This window comes from Tetrao urogallus (assembly GCF_951394365.1).
Source record: "Tetrao urogallus genome assembly, chromosome: 2".
Lineage (NCBI taxonomy): Eukaryota > Metazoa > Chordata > Aves > Galliformes > Phasianidae > Tetrao > Tetrao urogallus.
The window spans coordinates 104,108,143-104,123,791 of record NC_136814.1 but is presented as its reverse complement, the minus strand read 5'-3'; the positions used below and the strand labels follow the sequence as shown (position 1 = coordinate 104,123,791).

The following is a 15,649-nucleotide window of genomic DNA, read 5'->3' as shown; positions in this document are numbered from 1 at the left end:
GAAGGGCGGAGGGATCCAGGAAGGCTGGACGATGCTCGGAAAGGAAACCCTGAGATGCTTTTGTAAATCTATTAACTGCAAGAGGAGGGCCACGGAGAATCCCCTGCTTATTGGTGGGGAATGTTACTGCTGAGGACAAGGAAAGGGCTGAGGTTGTCATTGCCGTCTTCTTGCAGCTCCTTGGTGTTCCCTTCAGTTTTGGGGATATTCTATGATCCGTGATTCTCTGATTAACAGCTGAGTACTGCAGAGAGCTTACACCAAAAACCTTGCCAAGCAAACCTGGTATGCTTGAGCTTGTCCTCAGTGCCCAGAAAGATTTCTCAGCTTGCAAATATTGTGTGCAGCTCAGCCCTGGGCAGCCATTGTGAATCAAAGCGATGTCAAAGCAATGGTATCAGAGTCATGGCCCTGATTTAGTGGGCTTCAGGATGCTCCGGTCTCTCTTTGCCTGCATGGCAGAGTAAGCAGCTGAGGAACGTGGCAGTTGAGCTGGGAGAAGGAGAAGGGATGTGGGTAGGAGTGGGTGCCCTATGTTGCCCCAGCCTTTCGTCCCTTCGGGGTTTGCCTGGGTTTGTCAGCCTCCCCAGGGCTCCTTTCAGTGCTGGGTGTGCAGGTTGATGCTGCCAAATGGACTGGGATGGGCATGGGGAGCAGAGCTTGGGAGGCCAGCACTGGGATGTGCAGTCCTGGGATCCTGTGCTGTTGAGAAGGTGTTGCTGTGGGAGTGATGGGATGAGCATGAGAGGAGCCTCGTTAGTAAGTGTTGTGTGTTGTGTTTTGGATGGGTCTGTTCAAGAGGACAACCACTGAGCCCGGACCTTTGAATCGCCATTGAAGATGTTTTGGCTGCTAGTCAAGTTATTCCTCATTGTTCAGCTGCAAATGGTCATGAAAATACTGGGCTTCCATACTTTTAGGAGACAACTCTGGTCATCAGCTCTGATAGTTGCCCTGTCCTTGCGGAGGGTGATGCTGCAGGTAAGGAAGGAGCTCACTCCCCAGCTTCCCACCTTCCTCCAGCATTGGGGCCCTCCTGGGCTCTTCTGGGCAACCTGGGCCAGAGGGATCCCACTGGGAGGGAGTTGTGCCTCACTAAACCTTCTTGTATGCATACAGAACAGTGCTGTGAAAAGGAGTACAAGGAGAAGCACAGTCCGGAGGGAAACTGTGCAGAGGCACACGAGGAGATCAACGAGGATTGCAAAAAATCTAAAGAGGTGTGCATTATACAGGGTGGAAGAGCTATTGAGGGGTCAGGCTTGATCCAAGTGTTGCTCGAGAGATGTCCACTGCCCTGTGCTCATACCCACCACAGCCCCTTTGCTCAGAGTCCCTGTGTTGGAGTCCCTGGCCACTGGGCTCTTCACTATTCCCAGTATGGGTCTTCCTGCCCTGGGAATTCCAGCTCAAGGGGAACCAAAGGGAGCCCTAAGACCCTCTCCACTTCTTTTCTCCCTCCTAGATTGAGACAGCGGATTCTGCACTATCAGCTGAGTTGTGGCTGCAGGTTTCATGTGGTGGATAGAAGAGACTGCGTCCATTGTGTGCAGGCTCAGCCCCTCTCCCCACCACCACGTGCACTGGGGTCACGTGCACTGCAAAGGGTGAGACGTATCTGTTCTGAGAATCGTTGAGATAATGTATAGAGACAAGAATGGCTGTAAGCAGCAGGTCAACGGCGAGCCCAGACTTGACAGGATAAAACACAAATATCCTAAAAACATCTCTGAGTGTTTCTTAAGTACTGAATGAGGGTCTTGCACACTTGAAGCTGGGCATGGTGGGTCATCAACGGCTGAATATTACAGAGAACTTACACGAGAGCCCTTCCCTCCCTCCTTCCCCACTCTACACAGTCAGAAATACTCTCTCGATGAGTACAAACCCGCCAGAGAGAAGGATGGAGGGAGCTCACACTGTGCCAGAAGATGTGGCTCCCTGTGAGCCTCACGGCTGTCCAGCCAGTGCCAGTGCTGGGTAGGTGGCCCTGAAAGATGTTTGTGCTGCTGGATGCTTCCTTGCCTCCGCTAGTACCCCAGGGAGGGCAGAGCAAGGTCAGCCCCTTGCAGAGCCCCCAGACTCTCTTTCTCAAAATCCCCTCGAGGAGCATTTGGGGAACATTCCAATGACTCCAGCACCTCAGCTCCAGCTCAGCTCTTGCACTCCTCACCTCTGCAGCAGGGTGCTGAGCTCTCTGGGGGGTGCCAACCACTGCCCCAGAGGGCAGAGGGCCACAAGACCCCATCCTGGGTGTTCTGCCGGGGCTGGCTGTGCACCACTGCCAGCCCAGGGGAATGATACCCAGCCTCACGGAAGGAGCTCCTCCAGCCCCATTTCTGTGAGTGAAGACAGGAATGCACAGATAAATGCAGAAGAGGAGGCCCAACAGGAGCGAAATATGTCCTGAGGCTGCCAAGAGGCTGTGGGAGGAGAAGGGCATGGGGCTGGGGCAGGCGGTGGTTCTGAGCTGGAGGTTGGATGCTCCCATGCTTCATGCTCCCAGGAGTTTCTTGACCATGTAGCCTGGCATGCTGTAGAGGAAGAGGGCCACCATGATGAGCAGCAACAGGGCCAGCACGATTTTGATGATGAGCCACTTGTAGCGGGTGCAGATAAGGTATTTGATGGACTTGAGAGGGTTGAGGAACCAGATGAAAGACGTGTCTGGACGGCTGTGAGGGAAGCAAACACCCTCATGAATGCCACAGTCATGGAGAAGGCAGGCAGCACAGCTAAAGAACCACAGGGTGGAAAGGGAGACCATGGGTCTGTCCCTGGGTAACCTTTGTGAGGGGAACTAGCAGGACATGCAGACAGAGCAAGGGCAGGGATGTGGGGGAGCCACTGGGAGCTAGTGTCTTGTTGGTCAGGACAAGAGAGGAGGAGTTGGGAGGCCAGAAAAAGGAGATGAAGCTAAATGGAAAGGGAGCCAGGCAGTGAATAGTGGGCAACGGTGGGGAATCAAAGGAGAAGGGCCATGCCCATAACTTCCATCCCTGAGGTGTGACCCTTCTTCACCTCCCCACGCATGGGTCCCTCCCTGAGCACCACCCAGCAGCATCTCATAGGAGCCCTGGCATCTGCTGGGGAGATGGGTTTTCTGCTTACTTGGGTTTCTCCAGTGGGTCGGGCTCATTGCGAGCCAGCCCAGCAGGCGATTTCTCTGCCTCCTCTGCAGTCAGGAGGTGCAGTTCAGCTTCGACTTTCCCCTGAAGGGAGAGAAGGATGCTGTGCCCCAGGCTATGCTCCCTGCCTGGCCCACAGCCATGGTGACAGGGGGGCCTAAGGGAGCAGAGAGGAGTATGGGGATGGTCTGCAATGACTGTGGTCCCCAGGGTGGAAAATCACCCCCTTCTCCCCATCCTTACGGTGATCTCCAGCTCGTCATTCTCATCCCTGGCCACAAATGGCCACCAGCCCTTCACCCTCTTTTGCTTGAAGATTGAGACCATGGGCAGCTCTGCCTCGTTTGTCACCATTTCCAGACTGCACTGCTTGGATGTCTTGGCTCCCCGGGGAAAGCGGTTCAGGTCCAACTCAATGGCCCCTGGCAGGAGACAAGGAAGCATAGATGTTGGCACCCCCGAAACGCAAATCCTTGGCTGGAGACGGGCTTGGCCATCATCTCCTTCCCTGGAAAACTATTCTGAACTGCTTTGGGAACTAAAAAGCTGATGTCTGCTTTCAGGACCAGCCTTTGAACAGCAGCAGAGAAGATAAGGGCTCTGATCCTATATACATTTACAGACAACATCCAAAGGGATCTGTAAGATGTAGTGGGCTTGAGGACCAGGGCTGCCCTTCTGAGCTCTGCTCCTGTCCAGGTGTTGCCTCACCTACACCACCCCCTGCTCCTCCAGCCCCAGATAGAACCCTGCTGGATGTCCCACTGCCCCAGCTCAACAGACCCCCGCCTTACCAAGGAAATCATCGGCTGAGAAGTGGTCAGCATCCCAGACCTGCAGGGTGAGGCGAGCTGGGATCTTGTACTCGGTCTCGTCCCAGGAGAACATGGATTCTTTTTTGGAAATGACAATCTTCTCCTCTGCCATCAGGTAGTCAAAGGGGAAGATGTAACGCCAGTTGAAGTTGCCTTCGCCGGTGAGCGAGTGGTAATGGACGTCTGTGTCTTGCTTGTCCTCCTGCTGACCCTTCAGCCACCTGCAGGGCCCAGAGGGGTACAACTCTCCAGAAAGGAGGAAGGGGCGTGGGGCCATCCTGTGTGTGCAGCCAGGATGTCTCCAGGCCAGCAAGACATGGACAGACTGGAAGGACCTAAGAGCCTTAAGTGATGAGCTGGGGCTGCCTGAGTCGCTCTGTGATTCTGTGAATCACTGCAGCAGCCCCAGAGGAGGGACCTAGAGGGAACAGTGGGGTTTGAGTGCAAGAAATTCAAGCTGGCTGTTGGGAATATTTCTCCAGGAAAGAGGATGTTGGTGGTGGACAGGAGCAAGGAGCATTACATGGGAATCTGGAGCAGAGCATGCTGGAGTGGTATCCCCATCCCACACAGTTGGAGTGGACAAGCCCAGAGGTTGCTGTATAGTTCTTCTCACTCCACCATGGGGTAATCTGAGCTCCACCAACTTTAGGTGTTCGTGCAGAGGCAGCTCAGTCTGTATTGGTCACTGTGGGTTCCCTATATCAGGCTACATCTATTCGAGCCCATCAGGAAGATTTAGAGTCTGATGCAGGCTCTGCTTCTGGGTGGGGTGGACTCTGCTGAACCAATCTCTGGTGACAGGACCAGAGGTGCCCAGCTTGGCAAGGCATCGCATCACTGGAGACAGTGTTGGTGCTATCTAATCTCGCACCCACATCTACCCCCAGACTCACCCTGTGTCCCCTATAGCACCAGCACTCCCATGGCTGAGGCAAAGGAAGTGACCGTGCTGTACCTACCCCCTGACAAAAATGTCACTGGATTTCTCGCCAGTGAAGTAGTCATCATCTTCCAGGATGACCTCGTCTGTGTTCCACACTATCACTCTGAGCTCATACCTGGCAGGAGAAAGGGAGACAAGGAGGTGAAGTGGTGGGGAAGGGGAAGGAGGAAGGGAACAAGGGGGATGGGAGACTGGTTCCAGGCATGGGGAGCACAGGGATCTGCACATGGGGATCTGCTCACAGGGATCTTATCCAAAGAAAGGGATCAGGGATGGGTAAGAACTGGGATCAACTGACTTCAGGAGGGGTCAGTGGAGCAGCTTTACTTTCTTTCTCCTAAGCTTCTGCACAATCCAGGCCAGAGGATCTAGGGGACAGCACAGCTTGGTAGCTGGGTAGATTTATCACTAAACAGTCTGTGTCAGCTCTTCCAGACACAGCAGGGCCATAACAGAATCCCAGCCCACCAGCTGGAGATCCCCTCCTGTGCCAGCAGGGCTGCCCAGAGCAGGTTGCCCAGCAGTCTTCATAATCAGCAGAGTTTGTCTTATGGCTAGGTACAAAACACCCCTGTTTATTCAGACCCTCTGTCTCCTTTCCAGGGCCTCATTATCAGCAAGTTGAGACTCAGTGAGGCCAAGCTGACCTCTCCATCTCCCACGGGAGATCCCCAGCAAGAAACCCCCACAACTTTCTGTTCCCTGTGCCAGGGTTCCAGCACCAGGTTACAGGTCACTGCTGGACATGGCTGTCTTGGGCTGCCAGATAAACCTCTACTTTTCCTCTGTGCTTGTGTCTGGACATTGCCCTTGGCCTTGGCTTTCCAGCAGCCTCAATCTTGAGATCCCAAATGCAGCTCTCTGGAATCCAGAGAAATTCTCTCCATCCAATACCTCGTCTGCAGTGCATGTGAATGCAAGAGACTCCCAGTGGGATCCCTGCTCTACACTCCTGGGGTGGGAAAAGGACACAGTGCAGTAGAGTAAGGCAGGACTACGAAAGATAAAGAGGGAAGAAACGTGTCTTCTCTCCAAAGGAGGCAGGAGAGGCCATTTTGACAGTGCCTGTTCTGTCCTGCTTGGGTTGACCAACCCTGTCTCAGTGGCAGCCCTCTCCTCCTGAAAAGAGCCCATCCAAACTGACCAGGAATGTCATGCCCTAACATAACGCTGCCACTATTGGGGCTGGGATGGCAGTTCTAATTTCCTAGTCTAGGCAGACACAGCAAAATCAGGAGCTGCCAGGCAGAATATTTGAGGGCTCTGGAAGCTCTGGAAGGGGAAGACATCACTTGGTGCCTCCATTCTTAAGATGTCTGGAAGTGCCTGAGTAGCTGGAGTGCCTGGACAGAGGGCTGGGCCGTGGAGAAACACAAGCAGTGGGAAGAAGCAGGACTGTGCCCCCAGCCATAGTATTCCCCAGTGATCATTTGATTGGGACATTCCTTACTTCTTTGGTTTCCTGGGGGAAATATCAATGGCAGGGCCAGGTGCTGGCATATCCATGGGGAACATGTCCACCCACATCTCCAGGCGACCCTGCAAGGTTGGAGAGGTGCAGTCAGCTCCCTGGCCCCTCCTTGCTCCTCGTACCCACAGCATTCCCCTGAACTCCTCCTGCCCTTCAGCGTCAGTCTGGTCATGCCAGACGTGGGGTACAGTCTGGCCAGAAGTCCTTGCCCACCCTCATGACATGGTGTGGTGCTGAGATGCATGGGCATGGAGGAGCCAGGGGACCCAAATACTTAGGGGTATGAAAGGGACAGCCTTGACAGGGAGAGGCACTGAAGATTCTGTCTAGTGGAGTTAACAGGCAAGTGCTAAAGGCTGTTGATGCCCAAGTGCTGCTCCAGGGGGCCTGGAGGACCTGCTCAATGCCCGGCTTGTCAGGGTTCAGCAGCGGGCGCGTCTCCACGTGCTCAGGGACCAGCTTGCAGCCTGCCCGTGGGACATCCTCCCAGTGGCGCAGCACGGTCAGGGCCAAGTGTTCATCTGTCTGCTTCTTCTGACCTGCGTGGGCAAAGGAGCTTGGAGATCTAGATGGAAAGACACCAAGGAGAGCAAACAACCCTCTTCCTCTGCTCAAGAAGGACCCAGATTTTCCTGGCACCAGCACACGCACACACACACACGTGCACTCTTCTTGGATTCCTCTTGCAGCTTCTCCCTGCTCCGAGGAAGCTGAAGTGCCTGCTAGTGACTCCTCTCCATTCACTAGTGTCCACTTGAGCCAACACTTCCTAACTCTTCTCTTTCTCCTGTTACCTTAACCATTCGCAGGAGGTCCAGATCCCCTACCAGCCTGCTTTTACTCAGGCTGAACCAACTCCGTATCTTTTGACTACATTCTCCTGTGCACACCTCCACGGCCTGCTTTCATCTTTCTTGTGAATGCGAATGCACTGGGACACAACCTTTGAAGATTCAGTTACATCAGGGACACGGAGCTTCCTAAAAGCCGGAAAGATCAAGGTGGGCTCTCTTCATTGTTCCTCAAGCATACACTGTCAGGAGAATGTTCTAAAGGCAGCTTTGGTGATCTCATGCCATGGACACCCATGAGCAATTCTAACAGCACCCCACTGGCCCAGGTGGTCTACAAGACACTGTCCAGCTGGCAGCAAAGTGAAGGGTCAATGTAAAGTGGTAGATGGAGAAGGACTGCAACACTGCATTAGGATTTTGGGGCCACTAGACCTGTCTCCAACCCTGGACGATGAGGAGACACCCGGACCCCCGCTCCCCTCCAACCTTCATCCCGTGGGGCAGGTACCATTTTCATCCTCAATCTCCGTGGGACCAGTGTACACCCTGTTGGCAACTTTCACTCTTCCTCCTGGCCCAAAGTGTGGCCCATCCACTTTGCCCTCTTTGCACAGCTTGGACAGGATCTGGGAGGGCTTCATGGGGTCACGCCAGATGTTATACCCATGTCTGCAAACAGAAGGACAAGGTCAGTGAAGTAGTAGCAAGAAGAAAGAAGATTTTGCTGTATCCCTCTGCAAGCCACGTAAATGCTACTGCCCAGAAGGACTCGGCACTCATAAACATCTGGGGCTCCAAATGTGAAACCTCAAAGCAGACAGGTACCACTGCATCCCTGCTCTATACTTTGCTAACACCTTTCTGCCCCAGTCCCATTAGTCCATGCTGATTCAGACCTGAAATCCCCAGTGCACCCTGCTTGACCTCTGATGCTTTGCTCCTTTGGTCCTCCTGCTATTATAGCTCTAGTCTCACTCTTCTACTGAGCCCCATCAGTGCCTCAACCCCTTCCTCCCAGCCCTGGATTCCTGCTTAAAACCCATTCTGCTGTTGCACTCCTGTTCTGGTCCTAAAACCCCTGTTAAGAGAAAAAGTACAGCACGGACTTCCCCATCAGAAGGCAATGAAAGAGAGAGATTCCTGCAGGAGATCTAGGCTTGGCGTGGAAGATGAGACAGGCATGGGTCCAGGCAGGAGACTGGGCAGAGCAAGCTTTGTTCGTACATGGAGTAAGTCTGTGACACCCCACATGTAGCTCGGTGCTTGCTGTAGTAGCGGTTCTCCAGGTCAATCTTGGTCTCCCCAATGAGGTCATCTGTCCCCACCAAGTCCCAGTCGTACACTGCCACTGTCAGCATGGACTCCATTGGGAAGGTGGCCTCAATGTCAAAGGACCTAAGCCAGGGGAAAGCAGATGAAGAGAAAGAGAATGAGTTGGAACACTTGGCTGCTGCTCAAGATCATGGGCAAGTCGAGTCTGCTCCAGTCTGTTGTCGGTGTTCAATTTACTGTTGTCACTACACTGTGTTCAATGTATGCATTGTAGCTGTATCTCTGCATGAGCTGTTTTGGATCCAGCGGCCCTAGAAAGAAGGTAGCAGATGATGACTGCTTGACTTGGTTGACTCAGCATCCCTGAAACTAAGTTGGTGGGTCACTGGCAAGCCGGGCAATACTCTCACAGGAGTTCAGACCTCTTAAAGCAGATACTTTATCATGTTCAGATGTGGACATCTCCTAAACATCCTTTACTATGTTGACCACACTGTTGCTAAAGGAGAGATGGGCTTAAATGAGTATGCCTGCACACTTGTAAGGAAAGTTCTGTGTGATGAGTCCCAACCTCCGAAAACTAAGCAGCTGTGGGATGAGTAGGGTGCAGATCCAAGTGATGACAAGCTTAGCTAACCCATTCTGGGTGTGAACAGGTGTATAGAGGGTGGGCAACTCACTTTCCAAAGACAGGGTTCAGCTGCTTGGAGATATAGTTCTCCTTGTCTTTGATGTCTGTCTTCCCCAGCTTGATGGCAATATAAGGGTCAGCTTTCCCGTTGATGTCAGCTGGGTGGAGGTCTGTGGCCTGGAGTGGAGAAATGTCAAGTCAGCCCCATCCATACTAGTGAACAATTCAGCAATGTTTCTGTCCTGATCCGTGAGACCAGGTGGCTCTACCTGGCCAAAGCCACATGGTGGAACTCTTTTGTCCCCTAAACAGAATCACTTGGCTTAAGCTGGTGAGAAGTCCTGCATGTTAACCCCCGTCTCCACCTGGGAGAAGTTGGGTTGGCCTAGCCAGGCATAGTTGGCTGTGTCCCCTCAGAAATACGTAAACAGAACCTCCTTTGCTGTCTCTAAAGAGAGACCCAGAGCAAAACTTAACTAGTAGGTCAAGAAGACTTTCTCCTCCAGCTGTTGTTCTCTCCACTGACTACATTGGGGTCCAGGGCTTGTGGGGATTCACCTCACAAAGGGAATTTTTCTCACAAATCACCCTCATATTAAGGGTGATTTCAAACTCTCTAGTTCCAGCCTCCATCGTTGCACACATCAGCAGTTTTCCATGCTGGGGCAAATCTAGTGATGAAGCCAGTCCCAGTTAGCAGTGGTACTGGCCAGGCTGGTATCTACTGTCACAACATCAGTGGTGATGATGGATGGGAGACTCCTCCTCACCACTGGTCACAACGATGCTGCACTGAATGGAGAACCAGGCTAGTAGGGAACATCACCCAAAGTTGTATTTGTAAAATATCAGGGGCAAAGTGCTAAAAAGGGTCAGCCTGTGTGCTTCTAAGCAGGACTAGTGCCTCGCTGATGTCTCACTCCTGTTCTTGCAAACACAAGGTAAACTAGTTTGGAGGGTCAGAGTTTCTCTGTATATGTAAGGACGTAGTGTCCATTAGCTGCACCAGGCTGATAATAATTCAGGATATGCTGAAGAAAGGTGCCACCCCCTTCTGCCAGGTCTGCTAGTTCCCGCCAGCTCCCACTGTGCTCTGCATGTGCTCTGTACTAAAGCATGATGGGGATGTAAGGAACCAGCACCTTCTAGTCCAGACCCTGAGAGCTAAAACCCAATGTCCATGCAGATTTAGGACCAGTGTGGAAGGGAGCGCAGGATCATACCTTGCCACACCATGCTATTATACTCACCCTCACAATATAGACTCGGACCAGCACGTTGATGGGGTCATTGCTGGGAATCCCCTGGAACATGCCAAAGGTAGGGTCGTATCCTGCCTCCTTCGTAATATCATCAGGGAGAGGCACTTTGTAGACACACATGGATCCCTGGTGGGAGGGAGTGCACAACCTGATTAGAACCCGGCTGCCCAGGGTGAGCAGGCCCATCCCAGATCACCTTGGGCTCAGCCTTGCCTCTAGCCATGTGCAGTAGCATATCTGGAAGCATATCTCAAGCATATCTCAAGCACTGTTTTCAAGGTTTGCTACCAGAAGCAAAGAAATTGGACAAAGGGAAGGAGGCTTGCAGAGGAATCAGACTAGCAAGGTGCTTATGTACAGGGATTTCCAAGGGTAAAACTATAGAAGGACAACAGCCTGGGGCAGAGATCCCAAGTCCTAGGCACCAGGCTGGGCTCTTGGAGCTGGGCAGGAGTGGTCCTGGCCAGAGTAGTTGGAGGTGGCAGCCACACTTTTTATATCACTTAACACAAGCAAAGTGCAAATTTGGCATTAATAGGCTTAATCTGGTCAGGATCACACCCTCCAAAAGCAGCCTCACTTGTCCAAGAATCTTACAGTGGACAGATGTGCTCCTGCATTGCCTGGGTATTGGCACCAGTGCACCATGATGGTGAGTCCAGGTGAGTACTCCTGGGGAGAAATGGTTCACAGAGAAAACCAAGGGCAGGATTCATTTCCACAGCAGTCTTTGAAGAGGAGAAGCCCTCTGTAAGAACTGTCAAGCATCTGTTTGCCTACAGACCATTCTCTCTGTAGATGCGCTACCTGAAGCCTGGAACTACCCACGGAGGCTTTCCATCCATGCAAGGTTTTGTGGTTGGGTCAATGCAATTTGATTTTTACTGTATCCAATCCCTTCCCATTGACACACCTTCAGCACAGAAGCCTATAGGCAAGGACTGTCCCTGTCCTGGGCCAACTCAGCCACCAAACTCACTTTGAACCTTCCCACTATCCGCTCTTCTTCTGTTGCATTGTCATCATTGTCCCCAATCTTCCCACGGAGCAGGTTGAAGGTGTGCAGCCAGTCCTCAAAGTTATCAAACTCTGTTTCCAGCTCTTTGTTGAAGACCTAGAAGACAGAAAGGACGGGAAACAGGTAAAAACAACACCACCAACAGAAAACAACAACCAAAACAACAACAACAACAAAAAAACACTGAGGAAAAAATATGGTGACTGCCCAGTGCAACTAAGATGGAACAAAGCTCCCAGTGCTGAATTCTCTAGGAAGAGAAGGGATCTTTGGTTTGGACCTTGGTGTAAGTGCCTCCCCAGGCTGATTGTGTACAAGAGGGATGTTCAGCTGAATGGATGAGAGCAGCTGTTCCCAAACTGTGGAAGACTCAGGTTCTGTGCCCCAGATTCGCAGGCTACATCAATCCTAGTAAACACCATGTACCATAAAACAGAGCCCATCCCTGCTGAATCTCAATTTGGCTGGCCAGGGCTGGAAAGCCCTCCCCTCTAGCCAGAGCCAAACCAAGCTGCAGGACCTCCTTCTTGCTGACACACGCACCTTCAGTTCATCAATCTTCTGCTTGTTCTTCTTCTCGGGGAGCTCAGGGGCTGACTGCTGCTTCTTCTTCTTGTCATCTTTGGGTGTCTTGGACTTCTCCTTGTTCTTTGCCTGGCCCTTGAAGCCTTTCATGGGAGAGTCATCAAATTTGATTTCTGGGTCCAAGGGGAAGTGGCAGGGAAGGAGGAGATGGAAATGAAGGTGAGGAAGGGTGGGGGAGACAGGGAAGGGAGACTTGATCAAGGTCTTTAAAATGGAAGGATCATGAAAGCTGACAGCTGTGACTGCTTGCAGCTCCCATTCCAGCCCTGGAGTAATTCTTCAAGCCCTCTCCTCTCTTTCCTTGCTCTCTGGCCATTGCTGCTTTTATCACAACATTTTCAGAAGCCTAGTGGCCTCCATGCAAGGAGCTTCCAGAACATAAATTACTTAGATGACTGAGAGCACTAGCTTCTAGCTAGCCTCCATAGTAGTAATAAGACCTGATACTACCAACAGCATCTCCTTTTCTTCCTCCCACTGAAGAATTTTCCTGTCACGTGCAACCTGGAGAAGAAAAGCCCAGCCTAGGTACTGCAAAGGTGACGGTGCTTGATGCTCAGCACCAAGGCATAGGCTGCTGCCCTTACAGAGGGTGATGCCCATGGCCAGCAGGGTCTCTATTCAGATCAGCCACCAGTTGGTGGCACCAGTTACACAAAGAAAGGCTGTTAAAAGAAGTCTGAGCTGAGCAACGTTGTGCTCTTCTCCTACCCATCTACAATTCCCCATCCCTCACTGCCTCAACCTGCCAGCTTTCATGACTGCTGGGCAGTGCAGATGAGGACAGACAAAAAACAAGGACATAATGTGGAAGAGGAATGGAGGAAGGAATGGGAGTGCCAGGGGGAAATGGATCCTGCTCAGAAGACAGAACGAGAAGGATGTGGGATGCAAGACATCCCCCAGCATCCCTACCATGACAGCAAACCCAATGAAGAAGCTTTGCCAAGTTTGGCAAGACTTCACTTCATCTTTCTTATGATATGAAGGCTGGCATTCATAATAGAACCAGGCTCTATGCTTCTCTCAGCTAATAAATTTTGCATTGCCTAAGCAACACAGCAACCTGTTGTCATATGAATGTGGGACATACGGAAAGGATGGGTGAGAGTCCTCAGGGAAACCTGTTCCAGCCCTGCTGATGGGACTGGCAAGGAGCCTCCAGGCTGCAAATGGATGAGTGCAAATGGCCACATGCATGGTCCAGCAGGGTGCTCAAGCCCTGGTCCTCCCCTTTGCAGCTCCACTCCCTCTCTTGCTTGCAAGCTGCTTACCGTCTGCAATCTCCATCTCTTCCTTCTCCTCTGCTTCTGCTGCAGCCGCTTCCTGCTGCCGAAGTTGCTGGGGGAGAAATGAAGCAAGCAGGGAGTGGGCGACTGTGTTAAGAGGCTCTGTGCTCACTGGAAATGCCTGACTCAGGGTCATAGCTTTTTTCCTATCCAAACAGCGAGCTAAGGTCTGGCCACAAAGGTGTTTGGTGCAGCCTTGAGCAGTGATGCTGTTATCAGTTGTGTTTGCCTGCAAACCCAACACCATGTGCATACCAAGTGCGTGCAAGGAAGCTGAATCCTGCTCAGCTCTGCCAAGTGAATGCCTCACCAACAGCTGGAGAGAGCTGAGGCCTTGCTTACAGGAGGTAATGGCATTCTCCTGTTCCAGCCTACATACCCCTGCTCCTTTGTTCAGCACCCACCTCTTTCATAGTCTCAATTGAAGCAAAATACTTGGACCACCAGTCCAGCATGCTCTCATCTGGCTCCTCCTCTTCTATCTCTTCTCCTCCTCCTCCTCCTCCTCCTTTCTTCTTCTTTTTCTTTTTCTCCTTCTCTTCTTCAGACTGAGGGGAACAAGGGTAGCAAAGGCAGAGAAGAGGATTCAGGTGAAAATCAAACACATCTTGAAGTGGAAAGGTGGTGGGGAGAGAACCTGAGCAGACAGTGCCTCCTGGCTGCATGGCCACTTTAGCACTTTCCCCCTTTTAAAGACAGAGACACGGGCACTGAGCAGCAAAGTGAGGTGCCCAAGGCTCCAGCAATCCTGTGCCAGCATCCTGAGACATCTCTTCCTATCTGTCGTACGTGGCAGCGATCCCCCCTCTGCCTGGGAAGTACCCTGTGTCCTCCTGGAGGCACAACAAACCCCTCTGGGTTCTGGCACCTGGTTGTGGTGGCAATAACCAGCACCTCCTTCCCAGGAAGCTGTCTGCCCTACTCCTCCTGGAACAGCAGTGCTGGGAAGTGTTGGTCCAGAAGTGCTTCCCAGTCTGCGGTGCCCAGGCCAGAGTTCTTTAACAGGCAACTCCATCTCTTCCCTGGGACAAAATGCCACTAGTCCCCACATGCTGGATGCGTGGTCCATTGAAAGCTGCTCAGAAGGGTAGGATGGGGTGTAGAGGTTGGGAGCAGGGATGATGAGCAGTGCCGTCACTTACCACATCCACCTTCACCACCGCATCGGAGTTCTGCCGCCCAGGGTGGAAGAGAACAGAGAGGAAGAGCAGGTTAATGGTGCAACCTCACCTGAGTTTGCATATACACAGGCACATATGTGCATGGCAAGCTGAAAAAGTCACAGACCCATGGTGTAAGGTACCACAAGCCTTGCACAGAGCCCTGGCTGGGAAAGATCTGTGTACATGGGTGATGCTGCTGTGACACACCAAACTCATCTCTGCCTTGGAAACACCTTGCTTGGGTTCCAAGGAGAACCACCATTCCATGCAACAAAGACTCTGCTCTCTTTGAGCTTTTCTTGCATAGGAAGGGAAGTCCTCATTCTCATTAGACCATTTTTGAAGGAAAACTTGAAGCTGTCTAATTCGCTTAGCCCAGAATTGTCCTTCTCTGGACAGCAAGAAACAGTTGAGTCTAGCCAGAACAGAAAGAGGTTGTTTGTAGGACTGGTACTGACCCAAGACCTTTCAACTCCAAGCATCAACCCAACCCAGTAATTGCACAGGATAAAGCAATCCTCCTTTGGGGGAAATCCCTCAGAGGTGGGCAGTTCAGTGAAGAAAGCAATGTTAGCATAGCTCTGACACACAGATACTCACAGCTTCTAGCTTCACCATGGTCTCCATCTTCTTGATAGGAACCTCAGGTTCCATGTTGACAATGATCTCCCCTGTGGGGCGAGAGCGAGGGGCCCCGTTGGCCATTGCCAGATAGCCTTTGAGCTGTTTAGCTGGACAGAGGACAGAGAAAGAGGGAACAAGAGAGAAGGAGAGAGTAGAAAAGAAACTGAGAGCTCAGGTAAGATGTTGCAATATTCATGCAGGAGTGATGTAAGGTCACCTTGCTCAGAGGAGAGGGGCGGGGGAATGAGCACAGACCCTTATAGCATGATTAAAAGATGGTGCTGCAACAAAGGAAAGCAGATGATAAGAAAGTTTTGTTTTTAATATCTGCCCCAACTTCTAGAGAAGAGATATGGAAAGGGATTGCCCTGAAGATATCAGCACACAGAGATGCAAGTAGAGGTCCAAACAGCAGCAGCAGCAGCAGAGAGCATAGCAAATTCACCTTGAGTCTTGGGAAACATAGGAAGTGTGGAGTCATGAAGATACAGAGATCATAGAACCACAGAATGGTTTCAGTTGGAAGAAACCTTTAAAGGCCACCTGGTCCCATTCTCTTTCAATGAACAGGGATACCCACAGCTCCATCAGATGCTCAGAGCCCCATCCAGCCTGACCTTGGGTGTCTGCAGGGATGAGACACCACCACCT

The 15,649-nt window shown here is 51.9% G+C and overlaps 1 protein-coding gene across 3 annotated transcripts in view; it reads right to left on the bottom strand.

Moving 5' to 3' along the window:
• Positions 1-2,494: 2,494 nt before the first annotated feature.
• OTOF (otoferlin) overlaps positions 2,495-15,649 on the bottom strand; it is a gene marked incomplete at both ends in the record, with an annotated part of 71,026 nt that continues 57,871 nt past the window's right edge. For 2 of the 3 annotated variants that reach the window (XM_079550183.1, XM_079550184.1), the window contains 17 exons: positions 2,495-2,675; positions 3,112-3,212; positions 3,372-3,550; positions 3,923-4,164; positions 4,906-5,004; positions 6,340-6,428; positions 6,757-6,899; positions 7,663-7,823; positions 8,379-8,549; positions 9,107-9,234; positions 10,308-10,445; positions 11,299-11,433; positions 11,881-12,035; positions 13,197-13,263; positions 13,616-13,759; positions 14,354-14,383; positions 14,975-15,105. In XM_079550183.1, coding sequence (XP_079406309.1) covers positions 2,495-2,675; positions 3,112-3,212; positions 3,372-3,550; positions 3,923-4,164; positions 4,906-5,004; positions 6,340-6,428; positions 6,757-6,899; positions 7,663-7,823; positions 8,379-8,549; positions 9,107-9,234; positions 10,308-10,445; positions 11,299-11,433; positions 11,881-12,035; positions 13,197-13,263; positions 13,616-13,759; positions 14,354-14,383; positions 14,975-15,105 — 2,294 coding nt within the window. The remainder of the gene's footprint in view (positions 2,676-3,111; positions 3,213-3,371; positions 3,551-3,922; positions 4,165-4,905; positions 5,005-6,339; positions 6,429-6,756; positions 6,900-7,662; positions 7,824-8,378; positions 8,550-9,106; positions 9,235-10,307; positions 10,446-11,298; positions 11,434-11,880; positions 12,036-13,196; positions 13,264-13,615; positions 13,760-14,353; positions 14,384-14,974; positions 15,106-15,649) is intronic. The other variant, XM_079550185.1, reaches the window with a different exon arrangement.